The sequence below is a fragment of the Lycorma delicatula genome, chromosome 1, assembly GCF_047948215.1.
Source record: "Lycorma delicatula isolate Av1 chromosome 1, ASM4794821v1, whole genome shotgun sequence".
NCBI lineage: Eukaryota > Metazoa > Arthropoda > Insecta > Hemiptera > Fulgoridae > Lycorma > Lycorma delicatula.
In genome coordinates, this window is record NC_134455.1 from 295,385,508 (window position 1) to 295,409,698 (window position 24,191).

The window sequence follows — 24,191 nt, forward strand, 5'->3', positions numbered from 1 at the left end:
AGATAGGGAGGAGAGTGGAGTATTTCAAGACGCATAGCGATAGAATCATTGTGATAAGGATAAAATCAAAACCTAAACCGACAACGATTGTTAACGTCTATATGCCTACAAGCGCCCATGATGATGATGAGGTAGAGTGTGTATACGAAGAGATTGATGAAGCAATTAAACATGTAAAAGGAGATGATAATTTAATAATAGTTGGAGATTTTAATGCAAGCATTGGAAAAGGCAAGGAAGGAAATATAGTGGGTGAATACAGGCTGGGCAAAAGGAATGAAAGAGGGGACCGACTTATAGAGTTTTGCACGAAGTATAATTTAGTAATTGCCAACACCAAATTTAAAACCATAATAGAAGAATATACACTTGGAAAAAGCCAGGCGATACTGCAAGGTATCAGATAGATTATATCATGGTTAAGGAAAGATTTAGAAATCAACTCATTGACTGCAAAACTTACCCTGGAGTAGACATTGATAGCGACCATAATTTGGTGATAATGAAATGCAGATTGGGGTTTAAAAACCTGAAGAAAAGGTGTCAGATGAATCGGTGGAATTTAGAGAAGCTTGAGGAAGAGGAGGTAAAGAAGATTTTTGAGGAGGACATCGCAAGAGGTCTGAGTAAAAAAGATAAGGTAGAAAATGTAGAAGAAGAATGGGAGAATGTTAAAAAGGAAATTCTTAAATCAGCAGAAGCAAACTTAGGCGGACTAAAGAGAACTGGTAGAAAACCTTGGGTTTCAGACGATATATTGCAGCTGATGGATGAACGTAGAAAATATAAGAATGATAGTGATGAAGAAAGTAAAAGGAACTATCGACAATTAACAAATGCTATACTGGTGAAAGAAGAGTGGATTAAAGAAAAGTGTTCAGAAGTGGAAAGAGAAATGAACATTGGTAAAATAGACGGAGCATACAGGAAAGATAAGGAAAATTTTGGAGTACATAAATTAAAATCTAATAATGTGTTAAACAAAGATGGTACACCAATATATAATACGAAAGGTAAAGTCGATATATGGGTGGAATATATTGAAGAGTTATACGGAGGAAATGAATTAGAAAATGGTGTTATAGAGGAAGAAGAGGAAGTTGAGGAGGATGAAATGGGAGAAACAATACTGAGATCTGAATTTACGAGAGCATTAAAAGATTTAAATGGCAGAAAGACTCCTGGAATAGACGGAATACCTGTAGAATTACTGCGCAGTGCAGGTAAGGAAGCGATTGATAGATTATACAAACTGGTGTGTAATATTTATGAAAAAGGGGAATTTCCGTCAGACTTCAAAAAAAGTGTTATAGTAATGATACCAAAGAAAGCAGGGGTAGATAAATGTGAAGAATACAGAACAATTAGTTTAACTAGTCATGCATCAAAAATCTTAACTAGAATTCTATACAGAAGAATTGAGAGGAGAGTGGAGGAAGTGTTAGGAGAAGACCAATTTGGTTTCAGGAAAAGTATAGGGACAAGGGAAGCAATTTTAGGCCTCAGATTAATAGTAGAAGGAAGATTAAAGAAAAACAAACCAACATACTTGGCGTTTATAGACCTAGAAAAGGCTTCCGATAACGTAGACTGGAATAAAATGTTCAGCATTTAAAAAAAATTAGGGTTCAAATACAGAGATAGAAGAACAATTGCTAATATGTACAGGAACCAAACAGCAACAGTAACAATTGAAGAACATAAGAAAGAAGCCGTAATAAGAAAGGGAGTCCGACAAGGATGTTCCTTATCTCCGTTACTTTTTAATCTTTACATGGAACTAGCAGTTAATGATGTTAAAGAACAATTTAGATTCGGAGTAACAGTACAAGGTGAAAAGATAAAGATGCTACGATTTGCTGATGATATAGTAATTCTAGCCGAGAGTAAAAAGGATTTAGAAGAAACAATGAACGGCATAGATGAAGTCCTACGCAAGAACTATCGCATGAAAATAAACAAGAACAAAACAAAAGTAATGAAATGTAGTAGAAATAACAAAGATGGACCACTGAATGTGAAAATAGGAGGAGAAAAGATTATGGAGGTAGAAGAATTTTGTTATTTGGGAAGTAGAATTACTAAATATGGACGAAGCAGGAGCGATATAAAATGCCGAATAGCACAAGCTAAACGAGCCTTCAGTAAGAAATATAATTTGTTTACATCAAAAATTAACTTAAATGTCAGGAAAAGATTTTTGAAAGTGTATGTTTGGAGTGTCGCTTTATATGGAAGTGAAACTTGGACAATCAGAGTATCTGAGAAGAAAAGATTAGAAGCTTTTGAAATGTGGTGCTATAGGAGAATGTTAAAAATCAGATGGGTGGATAAAGTAACAAATGAAGAGGTATTGCGGCAAATAGATGAAGAAAGAAGCATTTGGAAAAATATAGTTAAAAGAAGAGACAGACTTATAGGCCACATACTAAGGCATCCTGGAATAGTCGCTTTAATATTGGAAGGACAGGTAGAAGGGAAAAATTGTGTAGGCAGGCCACGTTTGGAATATGTAAAACAAATTGTTAGGGATGTAGGATGTAGAGGGTATACTGAAATGAAACTACTAGCACTAGATAGGGAATCATGGAGAGCTGCATCAAACCAGTCAAATGACTGAAGACAAAAAAAAATATTGATTTCATAAAATGTTATTTCACTAATAACTTTCACTTTTTTCATATTTTTTTCATATTAAGTTGGATAAACCGATGTGCCTTCCCCTTGTTGATTGCATTGTCAGTTCAGTCGATTGCAATCAAAAGTGGATTTGCACAACTAGATGTTACAACAATCCTAAATCCGAAATTTCAACATTCTATGACTAATTGTTTTTGAGTTATGCGAGATACGTATGTACCACAGACATCAGCTGAAACTAGTGAAAGTGGATATTTACATTGAAATCTGAAAACCAAAATGTTTCAAGATTGGAATACTTCCTCTACTTCGTACAAGGAAGTAAAAATAGTAAATATGAAATTAATTAATTTAATAAATAAATTTATTATAATAACAACCATAGTTTTTGATGATTAATTAGTGATAAGGTAATAAAAATTTCCACAAAAAGTGTTGATATGTGTACAGAAGATGATCCAGACTTGTATGGTCCAATTTTAGCTGCATATGCCATTACGTATGCCACATAGTTCTGTTCATGAACACTGTGAAACAGATGGGCCATGGGTCCTAAAACAAAATTTCATAAAATATACAAAAAAGAAATACACAAAAAATGTATATACTACATTATTTTTATAAATATACATACATTAAATTTATTTATTTTAAGGTTATTACATACATTTAAACCCAATTTTTATAATTGGTAAAAGATGTCAAGTCTGCCAGGATTCAAATCCAGAATCTTCGGCATGAAAGATAGAGATGCTACCACTCTTCCATAGAGATTATAAATTTCAAATACCGAATTTCATTGTTATTAAAATATTTTAATTTATAAAAACTTTTACTGTACATTTATAAAAGCAGAATATCCTAATCCATTAAAAACAAAAAAATAAAAAGTAATGGATCAGTAAAAATTGGAAAAGATGTTCTTTTTTATAAATCCTTTCAAGAATCAGCGAGTCCATAGCGCAATTGACATCATTAATAGTTTAAGGGTGGAGAAGGGGAGATCTTTTTTTTTTAAATTATCTCCAATAATTATTTAATTACAAAACGTCAAGAAAACTGTTTTAAAACTTATAAATACTATTTTAATTTCATTTTTGTCTTGTCACAGTAAAATAAAAATTGACTGAGATATAATTTTGAAATAAACCCCCTTTTGCAGAAAACTGTTCACAATTCAGTTTAAGTTTCTTATTTAAAATTACTCACAGTAAAGTTAACAGGTTTTATGTTAGTTTTAATTTGATCCCTATTCAACATAAATATTATTTCATTTATGTCTACTCCTTTTGGATCAATTATTGACTTAATTAAAGTAGCCCTGGTTATCACATTTCATTTATTTCTGTTAAGTTTGTTTACATTTCCAAGCCATAAGTTAAAAAAAATGTGATGTAAATATATAAATATATTTTTACAGCATAATGAGCTGAAAAAAAAAACAGATAGATATTGCAGTGAACAGATAGAGATTCAATCTAAATTCAATAATGTAACTCCATACCAAAACTAAAAACAATCTAATAATCACATTTATCTACTTTAAAAAAGGCTTATGACTAAATTGATAGAACTGCTGAATTCATACTTATTAATAAGTAGAGATATCCAAATAATATTATACCCTAGTACCCACCCTTAGCATACACAACAACATCACTACCACCATGTTTAACTTCATCTGTGAGAACTGGAGCCTGTACTGAATAGTCATAATCTGTTGTATCAGTGCTTTCAGGGTTGGTTCTAACTACTTTCCCATCTTTTGCTGTGTACTGGTAGTTGTTTGGTCCTCCTGTTCCATAAGTTAATGTTGTATATGGTTCTCCATCCATTGGAGATTTCTGAGCTACTCCTGTAATAAAGCACATAAGTAAATCTGTTAGTATGTCATTAATGTAGATAATTTTTTTTTTATGATTAGACAAACAGGTCATGCAATTGTGTTTAATAATTATTATAAAAAAAAATTTTTGTAACAGTTCACATTACAATTAGTATACATTATTATAACAGTAATAAGTTGTATACACTTTACTGAAGCAACAATTAATATTTACTGAATAAAAATATTGTAGCTTTTCTTTTTTAAGATCTTTTTGCAGCTATACTCTAACACATTTTAGTTAGAAGACATTTGTCTGAAATAAAATAATTTTTTTTTTAATTTTCTGCTACTCTTTCTTAGAACTTCCTCTAGATGAAGAGGAGCAGGAATAAAAATGTACTGATAGAACATTTTTAATATGTATTTATCACTCTATTAAAAAAAAAGGAAAATCATACGTCAGAAGGATCTGGATTATAAATCTAAAAAGTGAGTCAACAGAATTCTTACAAAAAGTGTTTACTGTTTTTTTTTATTAATACTTAATCCCAAATTAATTGTCTGAACTGGGTTTTACAAGATATTGTCAATTCCTAGTGTATGAGTTTATTTCAATACTTCCCTGTAGATTTATCACTTGGGATTTTCTTTAAAGCGCACATATTACATTTTCTTACGGCAAATATTATCACAGTTGGGTGTAAAAACAGCTAACTAAAATTCATCACACACAAACAAGAAATCTAATTCACCATTCAAATAAAAAACAGATAACCTAACAATTCTATAATTTTGACAAAAGAATAAACCTAATTAATACACTGCACTCAAAATTTTGAAATTAAATTCATAACGAAGGCTAAAATTAGTCTTTGCTGCATAAAAAAATACATTCACTTTATAAAAATTATCTGTCAATTAAAAACAACAAAAACTCACATATGTATGCGCTCATGCACATATGTGCGCACACACATACATCCATATATATATACATATATATATATATATATATATATATACACACACACACACACACACATTAAGAAGCGACCTACTTCACAAAACTTTGATAATTATTAAATAATTTATTTGTAGATTCCACTAATATAAAATATTGTGTTCTACAAAACATTCAATTGTAATTATAACTCTAAACATTACAAGATAAACATATAGATGCAAGAAGAAGAAGAAGAAGAAGAGGAAAAAAGCCAATACATGAAAATTTAAGTACTATCTTTAATTAAATTAATTCTTAGTCAAAATTTAATATGAACAGGCAGTCATGAAAGAGTGCATAATATTAGATAATTGATTCATTTAGGTAGATTTTTAAGTTTAGTTAAATTTATTTAAATGTAAATGTATTTAATGTAAATAGTAGGTTTATAAATATTGAATCATTTAAAATTTTCACTTTATGTTGAGTCATTCTTTCTTAATTTCCTTTATTCAGACAAAATTTTTACATTGCTATGCTTTTAAACAATATTTTTGAAATAAGCTTAATCTTAATTAGATATAAATAACAAGTTAAACATTAAAAAAATTATACCCAAAATATTGTTTGCACGATCTGGATTTCCATTTATTATAAGACCATGATCATGATCTGCTGTCACAATGACTAGTGTCTTTTCTAAAATATTATTTTCACTAAGCCAGTTCATTGTCCAGTTGATTGCTAGGTCAAATGCAAGTGTCTCATCTAAAGCTTTGCGAGCATGTCCTCGATGATGTGCAAAATCTATCAACCCACCTTCAACCTAAAATAAAAATTTTTTTATCATTCCTGAACTAAAGAAGAATGACAGTATTGTTTATTTTTTTTATATTATTTCTTTACCTTTACAATTATTAGAGCTTACCAGAGTGTGTGTGTGTGTGTGTGTGTGTGTGTGTGTGTGTGTGTGTGTGTGTGTGTGTGTGTGTGTGTGTGTGTGTGTAATATTAATACAGGTTTCACTTTCTTTGGCTGTTATAATACATAAAAAAGGTGTAAGTATTGTTAGTGACCAATAAATAAGATCCCAAAAATATTAAAATCATGGTTACAACATTTTGTAATTTACATGCACATATTCAAGAGGGTGTAGATATTTACTTGCAACTTACATCCCAGAAATGGTTTACCTTACATCAAAATTAGGGTTTAGTAGTTTTTTAGGGGGATTATCTATTTAGTTTTTGAAAAATATGATGAAGGGAGTTATTGAGGGTCTCTGTATCTTCAAGAAGGTTTGAACTCTATGAGATATGAAATATTTTATTCATGTCTATTAAAAAAGTTTTATTCATATGAGCTTGTAAAAATTAGTATGACAAGGAATATAATTCATTTGACAAACTCCTGAAACACATTTTTATAAAATCATTCATCCTTCATTTTAAAAAGTTTGAGTTTTACAAATTTGTCTAACTTTTGACTGCTTCAACCCATTGTCTAAAATCCTTTTTTCTTTAAGTTTAAAACTATTTCTTTAAATTAGTGACAATCAGTTTTTCAACCTTCTCTATAGAATAAGCAGTAATTTCATATTTATTTAAGAATTCTATTGACCATTGCAATAAAATAAAATAACATTAAACACTGTAAACAAATAAAAAAATATTGTAATTACATAAACTAAGATAGATAGTCTCTGCCCCAATTATTTGACTTCTACAGTAAGATAAAACATTAAAAAACAATTTACACTGCATAGGATTCGTACTTATATCAAAATCATATCAATTTAATTTTTAATATTTGATAAATAATTTAACAGTAGTAAATAAATTACCATAAGTTAATTTATTAATATACTATTAGTAACTTAACAAAAATATTTTTTTTTTTAAATTACTGCAGGAAGAAGCAACTTTTTCATGCTCCTTAATACTTATCCATAGAAAAAAAATTAAATAAATAAATGCTTAATTAAATGTAGGAAATGATAATAGAACTAACTAAAAATTAACAAACAAAAATCTTAAGAATATTCAGTGTAAAAAAAAATATAAATAATTAAAAAATTAAAATACATGTTACTGTACAGAAAATCTGTGGCTGCATAATTCATAAAGCATTTTACTGGTTACAAAATTGAAGATTATTTTTTAGATTTCAGTGAGGTTCAGCAACTATACAACCAATCCATTGGTTACTTGTCAATATCATTCAAATTATAACAATACTATAAAAAACTGATTTTTGTTGAAATGTTTAATTACCTTTTGATTTAACAAATTACATAAATTACACAAACATCTTATAAAGCAAATAATAACTTAATTTCTTAAATAAACAAAAACAACATTAACTTTGACAGATATGAAATAAACTGCAATATATGTAACATAAATATATTATCCAAACAACAAAGTCTAATAATATTAGAATACAATAGTATTTAAAGAATATGTAAAAAATACAGATTTCTACTTACAGACTAAATATAGCAACAAATGTATTAAAAAAAAGGAAATATTAGGAAAAATTACATTTTGAGAAACTATTACATCATAAAAATAATAATAAACTATTAATATTTTGAACAAATGTACAGGTAGTACAATTAGCTCACACTAACACATATGGACAAATGTTCAATACACACCCACACACACATACGCGCGCGCACAACCAAACTGAGCAAATAGAAATAATAGTACATAATCAAATCAACAAAGGTAGTGGCAAAAGTTAGTGTTAATGGCAAAATTAATTCTCTGTTTGGCAGACAAATAGATGTTTTATGCTCTTACGTCTGCATTTCCTCTATAATACCAATACTGGAAATTTTATGAATTTCCATACTTGCTGGTTACTGTAACTTTCAAATTATTATTACATTTGTTATCGTCACAGTATTACATGTGGATTGTATAATTTGAATACAAAAATATGAAACTACGAAACATAAGTATTTAATGTGTTTTAAGTATTTAATATGTATTGTGTTTTGTAAACACAAAAATTTTTAACTTTTACTTTTAATTCTTATTACTATAATGCAATTATTTACTAATCTGTTTAAGATAAAAATAAATCAAATGATATTTTATCAATGTAATTAATGTATTATTATTATTTATCATTAATGTAAAAGGCAAATCAGAGAAAAATGAGAAGAATTCAAAAGGAGAACAAAGAATGGACTATTTAAAAGTAGCAGCAGAAAATGGCAAAGGTTAAGATTGATTGTACCAAGGAATATCAGACATTTACTGTTACCACAGAAACAACAACCAAGTATGTCATTGGTGTTTTTATTAACAATATAATGGTAATATTGTTCAGGATAATAGAAACTGTTGCAAGTTTGAATCAGTTGAATCATTTGAGTTTTCAGTTAGTTAATTACAGTTATTACTGGCTACTGTAGAATTCATTACTAGAGCAACTGATTAATTACTAATCAAATACATCTCGCTGATTCAAAGTAAGTGACTAACTCATCATGTGTAATTCATGAAATCTCATTTTATGGAAAAATAATTATTTAATCTATTTATACAAATAATAATTCACTTAATCATAAAAAATATCTGTAAAAAGTAATTTTATCTACATACCATTAACACAAATCCATTTTCTCCATTATTTAGTACTTTCAATGCTGCAGCAGTCATTTGTTGCAAAGATGGCATTCCAGATGGTGATTTATCTCTTATATAATCCATATTTAAATGACTATTAGAAAAAATTCCTACACAAAATTAATTAAAAAGTAAGTAACAACAGAGTTATTCTAATATTTTAAAGTTAATTGAAAATAGAGAAGAATGAAGATCAAAGTAGTGAATTATTCATGAAGTTAATCAAATTAAATTATTTTTCTGTCATACAATAAATTAATAAATAAGATATACAAAATATCTATTAAATAATATATGAAATCTATTTCTTAGATGAATAAGCAAATGAGAATACTTCTAATGAAATAAAAGCTTCAACAAAATCCATCAAATCTGAAATATACATGAAACTTTGAAAAAAGTAATATATAGCATACAACATACAAATATATGTGGTCTATGATAAATTTTTAAATTCAATTTTATAATACAGAAAACTGAATATTTTTGAATTTGATAATAAACCAAACTTTTCCTTTGAATTGGAAAATAATCAAATGATTAACTTTTATAAATGCAGCACAATCTAACTAATCAACCAAACAATAATAACCAATCTACACAAGTCTCAAGACTACAGTACATTGAGATTTGCCCTACCCAAGGTCACAAAAAGCAGAAACATTGTAGCAATTAAATCATGATTCATAGATACAAATATAATAGTACAATTAAAATAACTGAAATCATATGAATTTAGAAATATAACACGTAAATCATATTCATAAACAAAATAGCTTCAACAAAAAATTTATAAGCATATACATAGAAAATTAATTAAAAAAATAAAATAAAGTGGGACAAGACTGCAAGGGAAAAAATAATAAAGATTTTTAAATATACTATATGGTTTAAAATATGTGTACAATAATAAAACTTTGTAAGAAGGATGTGCAAGCATAATAAAGAATTAAGTTAGATTTAAAAGCGATACTTTAAAGCATACAATATTTAAAACATATTAATAATAATTTGTATTTACAAAATAAATGGTGACCAGTGTGAATACATTTACACAAAAAGAATACCGATATGTATATATTTTAAGATAGAAAATGAATATATTTACCTAATACATACTCCTTATTTTTATCTAGGCTTTCCAATTCTGCTGTATTCATTACAACATCATAACCAACTCCTCTATTCTGTTTTTCCTTCTTCCAATCCTCAATCAAATTTCTGCCATCTACTCTATAGCATGCCCATCTATCAATTGGGTCTTTATCAGCTGCAGTGGAGTTACTTACAAGCGTTTGTCTTCCACCACCCATGATAATCTATAATAAAAATTACACAAAAACCATTTATTAATTAATTATATTTTCTAATAACCTACTCTTTTACCAACAGAATATTTTCCCCAAGAAGAAAGAGTATATCATTGGAAAATAGAAGAGCAGCTTGTTATTCCAATTCAGTCGTGTAATCAAAATCAAGGTTCTTTAAGCCTAGTTAATGCTCGCTGTGCTCATAGTTTTTGTGAGTATTGCTGTATCAATAACCAGTTGGTAGGCAACTTCAGAATAATTGAAGAGAATACTGCTTGTTTTCAGGAATCATTCCTCAATCTAATCTTTCAAATACATCTTTTCACTATGATAATACCTACAGTATGGCTTCACAATGTACAGGAAGGTATAACACTGGATAACATTCTGTTGAAAATGGTGAACAAATTTACATCTTTAGGAGTGGATTTAATGAGAGATGGAAGGATTAACCAGAAAATAATGAAGAGGTTAGGGAAGGGAGGAAGATTTCACCAGAGTGTCAGACACAATATATAGGTACTGCATAAAGCTACAATGATTACACTGATAAACACAATTTTTATTTCCTAACACAGATACATTATTTTAATCTGTTTTTTGATTCTGAAAACGAATATGATCTCAGAATTTTTCCATCACCCACCATTTTTGAAAAATTTCTAAATTTTAATTAAAGAACTTTTTCATTTTTCAACATATAGATAGCATTTTAAGCTCCTATACTGTATTTTGTTAGCTCATTTGTTATTGTTTAACTTTGTAAACATAATTTGTAAGCTATAAATAAACAATACTAGACAAAGGTTAAATCATATCATAGTCACATATTATGAATCCATATCTAATACTGAAGAATGAGCCTTCATGGACAAGATTAATCATGTCTGTGCAGGTCAAAACATGTAGCTGAAAGGAATGAGATAATTTTGTTCAATCTTATTGCTGTCTTAAGTTTGTTAACAGCTCAGTGTCATAATGCTTGAAAATTGTGTAAATGATATGGATACCTTTTGTTATATATATGGTGAGTTTACCTTAAAATCAAATAGAAAAAACATTACACCTTTAATTAAAGAAGTATATCATTTGTCCAAGTATAGTTTAAAAGTCGTTTTTCTACACAACGGTAACCAATATCCTTTGATATCAATCGTTTATGATATTAATTTGAAAGAGACATACAAAGTGATGAGAGATGTTCTTGAAAAAATAAATTATAAAAAACATTGTTAGAACACATGTGGTGATTTGAAAGTTATAGCTATATTGTTAGGCATGCAGTTAGGCTATACTAAGTACATGTGTTTTCTTTGCAAATTGGACAGCCGAGCTAGGAATAAACATAATGTTATCAAAGAGTGGAAGAAATGTGACAACTTAACTCCAAATGGAAAAAATATTATTCATGAGCCCTTAGTTGAACCCAAAAAAAATATTTTTACCTCCTCTCCCTATAAAACTAGGGCTAATGAAAAATTTTGCAAAAGCAATGAAGGAAAGTCCCGGATTTTTGTTATCAGGCAGAAATTTCCGAATGTAAGTGAAGGAAAAATTAAACAAGGAGTATTTGTTGATCCTCAAATAAGAGAGTTGGTCAAAGATGATGTTAAATAATGTAGAAAGTGCAGCTCGGGCTTCATTTAAAGATGTTTGCAAAAACTTTCTTGGCAAACAAAAATCTGACAATCACCACAATGTTGTTAAACAACTTCTTACTTCATACAGAGTTATAGGATGAAATATATCTTTGAAAACACATTTCCTCCACTCACATCTGGATTTCTTCCTGGACAACCTCGGAGACAGACGTAAGTGACAAACATGGTGAACATTTCCACCAAGATATTTCAGTGATGGAAAGCCGCTATAAAGGGAAATGGAATACTAACATGCTAACTGATTACTGTTGGACATTAATTCGGATGTGCCTGAGGCTATTTATGAAAGAAAAGCATCAGCAAAATCATTCTAACACAGGTATGGCCATGCAAAATTGTAAATGTTACAGATTTTAACTATACTTTTCCTAATTTTTTTTGAAGCATAATTTATTTAAAACTAAGGGTGATAGAAAGATTGTATTTACAGATCTGTAATGTATGGGGAAACATTTCAAGAAATGTTATCACATTCAGAGAAACATTAAAACATTTTTTTTTGTCTATCAGTGTTATGTAATGGGTTTTTTATTCTGATGGTGATGTATTCATCAGAAATTTGGACGATGAATGAGAAAGAGTGGAATAGGTTGCAAGCATTTGAAATGAAGTTCTTATAAAATGAAGACAAGGTTGGGTAAGATAAAAAAAATCACAATCTAAGAAGACTTGAATACAGGCAGCTTGAGAAATAAGGTAGAACAGAATAAGTTGAGATGGCTGGGTCATGTAAGCGTGTTGAAGGATAACAGAATTCCAAAGATTATGGAAAATTTGAAGGAATCAGGGAAAAGGCCAAGAAGTAGGCTGAGGAGAAGATGAAGAGATAAGATTAGGTTGGACTTAGAGAGAAGAGTAATATCCTAGGATAAGGTAGTAAGTAAACAACAGTGGGAAGAACAGTGTAAATGGAAAGGGAATAATAGGTAATGGTAAATTCCTAGACCCACAATAAAGTGGAAAGGGGCAGATATATATGTATGGGTTCTCAATATGCTTTTTAAAGGCTTACTAGCCTTTACTTGTAAGATCCAAATACTTCATTAATTAAAATTGTATTTGTCTATAACGCTGGAACCAATGAAAATAAATTCAACTTATTACTGCAGTTAAGAAAAAGTCCAAAATTCAAATTTTTTGGAAATTTTTAGCCTTTGTTTTAAAATTGTGTAAAAGGAAATAAACATGTATAAAATGAAAATTTATTCAGAGACTTGATAAAATCCTAAAAGAACAAAATCAACATTTTTTACTTACTTCAACCTAAATTGCCAGAGTTCAAGCTTGATCTATTCATTTAAAAATTAAATCCATTCTTCTTGTTTTGAAAAAAAAGAATCAAATAGAATAGCTGGAAGCAGGATAATAATCAAATTCTACACTTAATTACATTCAAGAATATAGTACACAGTTTTTAAGCACAGCATACATGGAGTAAAGCAAACTACCTTCCACCAGCATGCCAGGGTCGGCACTGCGGAAGCGACAGTGCTCTCTCTCTCCCTCGCAGCCTTGTGTGCAGCTTCCTATGTGTGCATGCACACAACAGCCAAACGCCACAGCACTGGAACTGTGAAGCGCACAATTCCATACAAAGATGTTTTGTATCTTTTTCATAAACTGGGAAATGGCTATTGACGTTAAGCTTAAGCTTATTATATATTGTACAAGTATGAAGAAAAAATTAAAGAAAAAAGGAGTCATTATATTAAATGTAATCAATAATAACAAGTGGAAATAAGGAGTGCTGCAGTTCCACAGTGCTTATACAGAGCTACCAATGAACACAGATGTAGGACTTTCCTGTAACGCAGCTTTTTTCTGATGCATGGCTTACACAAACATACATCCACAACTTAATTAAAAATACGTCAGTGCTACACTAGCACTCTTTGTGGTGACAAAGGGTACTATTGATGCAGTACACCCACTTAGCCACTAGTTTAGAGAATTTTTTGGGGTGGAGTGCGTTTTTGCATAAATTAAAAAAAATATATATTATTATTTTAATTGTTAACAAATGTGTCGAAGAAAAATAAGACCTTAATTAGGCGAAATCTCAAGATACCAAGGATGACCTTCCTCAACAGCCTCCCTTTACCTCTTACTAGCCCCTTTACCTTTAAATTAAAAAATTTAATGGCATTATTACCCTATATACAGAAGTAATCTGACCAAGTTCGGTCAAAGTCAATCCAGTAGTTCTGGAGATATACGGTGATTTAAACATCTGGAAAATTTCCATCTGTTTTTTGGATTCCTTAGGTGTCAAAACATCAAGATCCAGTGAAAACCACATATGCCCAAATTTTACTGATTACAATAATTTCCCTCCTACAGCTATAGCTCTGCTATAGCACTAGATGGGAAAGTAAAATTAACCAGTGCAAAATATAATCTTAGGAATTTGAAAGATTTTTAAAAAAAATTATTTGTTTTACAAGCCATTACAAAAATGAAACTTGATTAGAAAGCTCAAAAGAAATTAAGAAAGATATTGAAGTGTGTAGTTAAAAAAAGTTGAAATTAGGTAAATTGACAAAGTGAAACAAGTGGGTTGAGATTTACTGGAGAACAGGATGTTTATGAAAGTATTTTTTTTTAGACTAAAGATGTGGTTAAGGGATCATACATTAAGGGTTTTGGATTAATATATTGAGTAAAAACTGTAAAGGAAGACACAGATTACTAAATATAACAGATAAGTGAAAGAGTATGATGAAAAAAGTACTGAAGTTATGACAGACATATAGTCAAAATAAAAAGGAATTGAAGAAGTGCAGCAAATCAATCAAATGACTGATAAAAAAAAATTATTAATATATAATATAGAAGCAAATATTATACATGAATATATAATTTACATATCTATAAATAAAAATACATTAATATAGTGGTAATGTGTTACACATGTTCCTGATCACTTATAATTCCACAACATATTGGATTCAGATAGTTTTCTCTAACATGAAAACCACACCACTTTTAACCAGTATTGAAAAAGCATGAGGCAGGCAGAGGGTGATTGTGAGTGATTGGAGTTACTTAGATTTTCACTCTCCTTATATTGTTGATTACCTAAAAAAATATACTATGTAAACTTAAAAATAATACAAATTACATTAAAATTTTTCCCAGGGTCATCCTCAATAAGTTGACGACCTATATCTTTACATGCTTCATTTTTAGGAATATTTGCTTCACATTCCCAATTTCTTTCTGGACTGTAAGCATAAGCAGCTGCTGGAGTTGCATGAGTTACTCTTGTAGTCGTGACAATGCCTAAAGTAAAAATAAGACATAAATTCAGTTTTATTAAAAAATAAACCCAGTTTTTTTTTGTAATTATTACAACAAAAAAAAAACTTGCATAAATTATATTTAAATTTTATTTCTTGTGGGAGAAACTTGACTCTGACTGTAAATGATCATGGTAAGTGTTTCAAAAACATAACTTAAGAAGAAAAAATATATTGTAGATTCCTTTAATAATTAATAGAAAATAGAAAAGTAGCCATTTAGTTGGTCTAATATCAAATTGCATAGCACTGAAGAAACAAGAAAGATTGCTTCAATCAGAAAACTGAATTTATCAACATAGATATATCTTTGACATTATCAGATTATCACAGTGCTTATATTTAAATATATGCTTAATTAAATAAAATGCGTAAAGAAATTTCATTTTGCTCTAAAAAATTATACAATTTGTTTGGCATATGAAAGAGTAAGAGGCAAGTTTGAAAATGGTGTGTTTGAAACAAGTGCCTTTCTGATAAATGAAAGAGTTAAAAACTAATTATACCAAATAAGGCAGAGGACATTGGCAAACAGCAAGGTGACAGTTAATAATAATAATAGGTAACAGATAACGAATAATTAGCTTGCAGTCTTTCTGCAATGTAATTGAAAGGATTACCATTATTCCTATATTAATCCTAAGAATAACTTTACCATGATACTTTTAAACATTTTTGAAAATCATATGATAATTCCAGTTGCAGCTCTTCTAACTCCACAATTTTTTATTTTTTTCAGGAGTGTGTCAATCTCATGACGAACAAACATACTTAGGATATACTCCTTTCTCCTTAAACCTTCAATGATAACCTCAAGAGTATTTCATTCATATCTATAATGCTTTTACTCTTAACTGCAGCCAAACTAGTATTTACTGTTCAATTATCCCTGGCCAAAAATATTTCATGACTTTTTTTTAACTAGCTGACCTGGCAATGCTTTGCTATTGCTAGATTTGGGTGTATAAATAGATTAAATTAACACAATTGAAAGTTTGATAAAACATTAAAAACTGAACATTACTGGACTTCACAAAATTTAACCCTTTCACTTTTCTCTGTTTCACTGTTCCCTTATTCCCTATTTATTTCCAAATTTTCCCATTTCCCCATTTCCTGCTTTCCCAATTTTCCTTTTCTCCTCTTTTCCCTTTCCATGTCCCATTTATCCTTTTTTCCTCCCCCTTTTTATTTCCCTTTTCCCATTTTCCCGCACGTTAATCGGTCCAGTAGTTTTTTAGTCTACAGCGGACTCACATACAAACATTGCCTTTTATACATATAGAAGAAGAAAGTCTGTATGCATATTTGTTTGTTTCGTAAATATCTCGACACCGGCGCCACCTAGCGGATATAGTTTTTGCAAAAATGATTCTTTTCACGTAACTAATATATATTCTTAATATGATACAAATCGGACCATAAATGCAATTTTTCCAAACATCGCAACCCCAGCGCCTTCATTTTTTAATGACTATTTTTTTTCCATGTACGTAACACATATTTTTAATATGAGCCAAATCGGAATATAAATACAATTTTTTTAAATATCAACACCCCAGCGCCACTTTTTTTTCCTGTTTAGCCCCTGGGAATCACCTTCTGGTATTACTTCAGAGGGTGAATGAGGATGATATATATGAGTGTAGTCTTGTACAGTCTCAGGTCGACCATTTCTGAAATGTGTGATTAATTGAAATTAAATCCGTATAAAAGTAACTTCCTTTACTAGGATTTAAACCTTGCAACTCTCGACTTCGAAATAAGCTGATTTGCGTAGACGCGTTAACCACTAGACAAACCCGGTGGAATAATAGACCCCAGCGCCAACTAGCGGATCCCATTTTTTGCAAAAATATTTCTTTTCACGTAAAAAATATATTTTTTGAATATGAGCCAAATCGGACCATAAATACAATTTTTCAAAATATTTGGACTCCAGTGACACCTAGCGGGTCCAAACTAATTCGGAAACCTTCGCGGGCGTGCGCACAACTCACCAAATTTCATCGCAATCGGATAAATGATATAGGACCGCATTGGGGACAAACAAACATTCATTTTTATATATTTATATATTAGATTAAAGTGTAAGGAATTGTACTTATTGGCTGAATTTTTTATTTAAAAAAAAATTCATGTTCATTTTCAGTATTTTTATTCTGGAATCGTTTGAAATGAATTTAAAACGTTTTATGAAACGTTGTTAAGACTTAAGCAAATTTACACTTTCCAGAACTATTCCTTTATTTAATCACATATTATCTATAAACCTGTTATGAATATGGCCAAAAAATCATTAAAAAATAATTATTAACAACATTTAATTTTTTTTCCTCATATAAATTATGTAAACAAATATTATCTACTACAACAAAATCACATTAGAGTTGATATACATTTTAACTAATTTATAAATTATTGAGGGTGATAAATGTGTTACATCATTTAATTAACATATTTTTCTAAGTCGCAATTATAAGGCCCTAAATAAGTACTGGGATAACTTTGGGACAATCTTTCTAATTTTTTTATTACTCCTGTCAACACTTATTAAGCTAAATTGCTGAACTATTGTATTATATAGTGTTCAACTTAAAAGAGGCCTCATCAATCAGTAGTTTATATTAAATGCATATATTGGTATGAGGGTAAGTTAATGTGGAAGATGTTGGTACAACTGGAACTGGAGTTGGGAAGACTGTTTATTGCCTGCACATTTAAATATTGCCAGTCTGTGTCGAGAACTGGCTTTTGAACAGAGTTGTATAATCATGCATTATATTTAGAGATTTCATGACAAATGTGTATTCATGATGAAAACTTATTTAGAGATGAAATCTCATATTGTGCGTCAGTGAAAGTTAGGGAGAAATTTAAAAAGGAAGCATCGGTGAAAAGTTTTATTCAGAAAATAGTTAAAAAATTTCATAAAACCGGTTTGGTGTTTTACCAGTCTATGGTAAACAATTTCCAACTTGAAACTGAACATCAACATGAATCCTAAATAATAATTTTCAAAAATCATAATAGAAACCTTATCATAAACATAATAATTAGATAAATTAATAAACTATGCACAAAGAATCTAGTAAGTTAATTAATCAAACTCAATCTAACCAAAGGAACTGAAAAAAAATTATCTTCTTGACGCCGCTACAATCAGATTCAAATGAAAAATATATAGGAATCCAACCAAGACCCATTTAATGTTAAAACAAATTAAAAATCTGTCTCTTCTGAGAATCATCATCATATAAAAACATTTGGTGGTAATGATGCTCATCTTTCATATCATGTTTCTTTGTTGTTTATTTGCAAAAAGTGTCTATTAATATAGCTATAAATGATAAAAGTTGATAATAAATTTCATTCTAACGACTTATTAAAAACTAAAATTGTAAATTTATTTGTTAAACCAATAAAAATTTTAAATCCATGAATTCAACCATATAAGATGTTCTGAACTATTATAAAATGAATAGTTCAAAATATTGTGCAATTGTATTTTCTGTAGTTTTAACAAAAATTTATTTTTATAAAAAAGTTTGTTAATTTACCCAACCTCTGAGAAAGTATTGAAAGTTATTCAATGCTAGAAATTTAATGATCTATAAAAAAACTCATAATTTAAACAAAAATAAAATCTGTTTCAAATCAATAGGTTAATGCAATAAATATTAGAAAAATGATGTAATGTATGAATTTTATTTACTTATTTTTTTGTTAAATTTATTAGTTTTAGAAAGGCTTTTCTTTTTCCTGTTTAGCCTCCGGTAACTACCGTTTAGATAATACTTCAGAGGATGAATGAGGATGATATGTATGAGTGTGAATGAAGTGTATTCTTGTACATTCTCAGTTCGACAATACCTGAGATGTGTGGTTAATTGAAACCCAACCACCAAAGAACACCGGTATCCACGATCTAGTATTAAAGTCCGTGTAAAAATATCTGGCTTTACTAGGACTTGAACGCTGGAACTCTTGACTTCCAAATCAGCTGATTTGGGAAGACGCGTTCACCACTAGACCAACCCGGTGGGTTAGTTTTAGAAAGGCTACAAACTCAAAAGATAACTGTACCCCTACCATATCAAATTTAATGACTACTCAAATCATTTCTGAGTTGTAAAGAAAACAGAAGTAAACAGATATTTATAGACTTATTCATATAATCATAATTTATATTTTTAGAATCAGGGACTTCAAAATGTTTAAAATGCACAAACACCAGAGTGGGTTGTGTTTTATCTAGTGCTAATATGCTCTTGTGGAAAGGTTGTAAACTATTATGCAAACTTAATTAATACATCTATTTACTAATGTATTGTATACATTCAAGAAGTATTGATATTGTGTGACTATAGTGTGGTAAAATGAACATTCTACTGAGTGTTAAGTTTAATGTTAAATTATGTACATCAGGTTTAACACATATTGTTTTCTTTAACAGAAATTCATTTTATATGAATACTCTTCTAGCCAACTGATTGTGCATTGTATGAGTTATCACAGCCCTAAACAAGCTAACCTAACCAATGCACAAACTGAACCTTCTGTTGCGGGGTTCACATCTCGATTGACTACAATACTGCTGACTACAACTGCATTGTGAGTCTGCTTTGCCTGCACATGCGTATTCTGCTGACCTGGAAAGTATAAAGAACAAATCTTGAAGATATTTCATGTCGTAGGTTGAGCCTACGAAGTGGCAGTATTTGGATAATAGTAACTGTGTTACTACTACCTAATTATTAAACCACAAATATTTTATCCACTAACAGAATGTTGTAAGACAAAAAAATTTAGTTCTGAATTACTTTTTTGTCCAGCATATAATTCTGTTCAAAATTTCAATAAAAGTTGATTAAATTTTGACTGAAATTTTTTGATAAAATAAATCTTGAGCAGATGATTCAGTAAAAAGCTGTTTTGTAAAACAAAGAGACCCTAAATCAAGTGATGAATGCAATTAAATATATTGCACTAATTAACAGTTTAAATGATACGTTTAATGGCAACATTCTCGGTAAAATACTTACAGAAATTACATATTTCTCAACATAGTACAACAAAACAACACAACATAAAACTATATAACATCATCTGATTACTATCATTAAATTCTAGATTATTTCCAAATTTTTTTTTTTTGTCTTCAGTCATTTGACTGGTTTGATGCAGCTCTCCAAGATTCCCTATCTAGTGCTAGTCATTTCATTTCAGTATACCCTCTACATCCTACATCCCTAACAATTTGTTTTACATATTCCAAACGTGGCCTGCCTACACAATTTTTCCCTTCTACCTGTCCTTCCAGTATTAAAGCGACTATTCCAGGTTGCCTTAGTATGTGGCCTATAAGTCTGTCTCTTCTTTTAACTATATTTTTCCAAATGCTTCTTTCTTCATCTATTTGCCGCAAAACCTCTTCATTTGTCACTTTATCCACCCATCTGATTTTTAGCATTCTCCTATAGCACCACATTTCAAAAGCTTCTAATCTTTTCCTCTCAGATAATCCGATTGTCAAAGCTTCACTTCCATATAAAGCGACACTCCAAACATATACTTTCAAATTTTTTCCTGACATTTAAATTAATTTTTGATGTTAACAAATTATATTTCTGACTGAAGGCTCGTTTAGCTTGTGCTAGTCGGCATTTTATATCGCTCCTGCTTCGTCCATCTTTAGTAATTCTACCTCCCAAATAACAAAATTCTTCTACCTCCATAATCTTTTCTCCTGCTATTTTCACATTCAGTGGTCCATCTTTGTTATTTCTACTACATTTCATTACTTTTGTTTTGTTCTTGTTTATTTTCATGCGATAGTTCCAAATTAACAAAAATCAAATCATAAAAAACATGGTACATAACACTGGCTTAAAATGAAGTATTGTATTGAATGAATGATTGTAATGAGATTAGCTCAATTTTTTTTCTTTATATATAAGCCAGACTGATGTAGCAGCTGAGCAGAAGGTGTGCACTTCTTATACAGCTTGCTATATATTATTAATAATAATAATACACAAAATATTAGCCCCTTGCTAACATAATTTTTTTAAAAACTATTAAATTCTTTTATGAATTAATAATGTCATTTAACAATCAATGACAAAAACAGTTAATTAATTTAAAATAATATTCTACCAAATATACTGTATATGAAATGTGCAGTAACATGAACTGTATTCAATATAATATTACATGATTATTATTATTATTATTATTATTATTATTATTTTTTAAAAAATTAGAACAATTCTTATATTAAATATACAAAATTTATATTTCCTTTAAATTATATTGTTACAATAAAGAATACTTTAATAAGGTTTTATTTTACGGCCTTTACACAAATAGTTGAAATGTAATTGTAACGAATTACAAAAATAACTTATCCTTATACATATTATCTGCTTATAGCCTAATTTACATTAACAACAAAACTTAATTGTACTCAAACTTGTGTAAATAAATAATTATATTTGTGATTACTATAGTCATAAGCACTTTAGCAGTAGTAAGTATTTCAATATCTCTATAAGTTGGTGTTACAAATTCTTGATCTGCTCGGGAGAATAACATTAACAGTAATTAAAAAAAAAAAAAAATAGTACTCTTTATAGAGTTTGCAAACATTTTAAATTACATTTCACATTGACTTTAGATTCCCTCTCAACTCATTCCTCTTGGCTGGCTTGAGATAATTCAATGTGACAGGAATATAATGATTTTAATATTTCTAAAGAGCAATGCTAAAATAATGCAATTATTTCATTCTTAGTAGGAAATGAAATTATGTGTACCTACAAATTTCACTATAGTATTTTTCATTTTTAAATGTATAACTTAAAAATTATCATTAAATTTTTATGATTCAAACAGACTCATAAATAACCTACATTCCTTCACTTTTAGTATGAAAAAACAGACCTATTTGTTTTCATTATACATCTAATACACCATTCCTTATAACTCACATGAAAACTGAGCAAACTAACACAGAATTTTTCTGATTATGTTATAACAATTTCTTTTCAAATCATACCAACAAAAATTATAAATAATTGAGCATCTATAATGAGTATAGTAAATTTAATAAATTTGAAGCATGTAAGGCACAAGAAGCATTAATAAGAAATTTAGACAACTGGTATTTTTGTATTGTATAGTCATTATCATGTTGAACAATGTGTCATTTTAAGGACCGAATGTCATTTGCACTGTCAATGTCATTTGCTGCCAAGAATTCCGTTGTACAATAGTATATTCTACTCAGTAAAGAAGGACTGGAAACTGAATTACTTTACTCCCATTTTTGTCAAGTATCTCTATTCTACATAACACGATATTGATAATTTTAAAAATAATTTATATCTTGCACCAGATTGCCTATGAAATTTTAGGGAAAGTTAAAATAAAATAGATGATTAAATGTTTATAAAAAACAAGTAGCAGTATTTGGATAATAGTAACTATGTTACTACTACCTAATTATTAAACTGTAAATATTTTATCCACAAACAGAATGTTATGACAAAAAAAAAATTTAGTTCTGAATAACTTTTTTGTCCAGCATATAATTCTGTTCAAAATTTTAATAAAAGTTGATTAAATTTTGACTAAAAATTTTTGATAAAATGAATCTTGAGCAAATGATTCAGTAAAAAGCTGTTTTGTAAAACAAAGACACCCTGAATGAAATGTCAACAAAAAAAGTTTTACTAATGCAATAAACAAATGTATTCCTATGATTTGGGTGTTTCAAAATTTGGTTTAAATGGATGTAACAATTTTTTTTAATATAAATTTAAAAAACTATTATTGTCAGGAAGCTTCTTTACTCCCGTATCATATTACATTATTCTTTTAATATTTTTAACAAAAGCATTTATTCCTATCACAATTAAAATTAATATCCCCTGCAATTTCCAGTGCAATCAGTTCCACTACCATTGTCTTGTGTGAGCAAAAATAAATCAATAAGTGTAGATAATGGCTTAATTATATCAGTTTTATTTTTAAATGCAAAAATAATGAAAAGACCAAACAAACAATGAATAAACAGAATTCAAATTATATATGTAGATACTTGATTATATACAATGTCCGGGCTAAAGGAATAAAAAATAATGGCCAAATTTGAAAGCACAGTTACAGAGTGTCGGGTTGAAGGTTTCCAAAAGTAATAGCCTACATTTAGAAAGTATGTCGTCGTAACCGCTTAATCGTAGGGTCAACTGATGGCACGAAATATTTTCAAGATTTGTTCTTTATACTTTCAAGGTCAGCGGGATACGCATGTGCAGGCAAAGCAGACTCACAATGCAGATGTAGTCAATCGAGATGTGAATCCCGTAACAGAAGGTTCAGTTTGTGTTATTTCAGACAGTTACGCGTGTACAAACTGAATGGAATATCGATCTCCTACATCCAAATCTATTCGTCAGTGGGATACGATTTTAAGAGGGACTGGAGCTTAGTATCACAATCTGAAAACATCCAAAAATTTCTGTTAGTGAAGAGACTGTGGATCGTGTACGCGATGCATTCACTGCCAGTCCTGTAAAGTCAATTAGGCGGGATAATTCCTTGTTCCACTGTTCACGACATAGTTCATAAATGGCTCCGTTTGCGAATTCAAGTCACAACTCCATCACATTAAATGATCACCCCCCCCCCTACGATATCAGTTTGCTGCATAAGTAATGCACCATGTTGAAAACAATCCTAATTGTCTTAACACTTTGTTATTTAGTAATGAGGCAACCTTCCATTCATACGAGAAAGTTAACAGACATAACTGTCGAATTTGGGGTCTGAAAACCCCTATACAGTAATAGGAAATAAAAGGGAC

General features: G+C 29.4%; 1 protein-coding gene across 1 annotated transcript in view; it reads right to left on the minus strand.

The window, feature by feature from the left end:
* Positions 1-2,992: 2,992 nt before the first annotated feature.
* The window catches only part of LOC142333098 (alkaline phosphatase-like), a 63,633-nt gene continuing 42,434 nt past the window's right edge, over positions 2,993-24,191 (minus strand). Inside the window, exons 4-9 of the mRNA XM_075379989.1 lie at positions 15,145-15,305; positions 10,161-10,371; positions 9,029-9,162; positions 6,027-6,237; positions 4,277-4,495; positions 2,993-3,192 (exon numbers count right to left, since the gene is read on the minus strand). Of these exons, the coding sequence (XP_075236104.1) occupies positions 3,008-3,192; positions 4,277-4,495; positions 6,027-6,237; positions 9,029-9,162; positions 10,161-10,371; positions 15,145-15,305 (1,121 nt within the window). The 3' untranslated portion in view covers positions 2,993-3,007. The remainder of the gene's footprint in view (positions 3,193-4,276; positions 4,496-6,026; positions 6,238-9,028; positions 9,163-10,160; positions 10,372-15,144; positions 15,306-24,191) is intronic.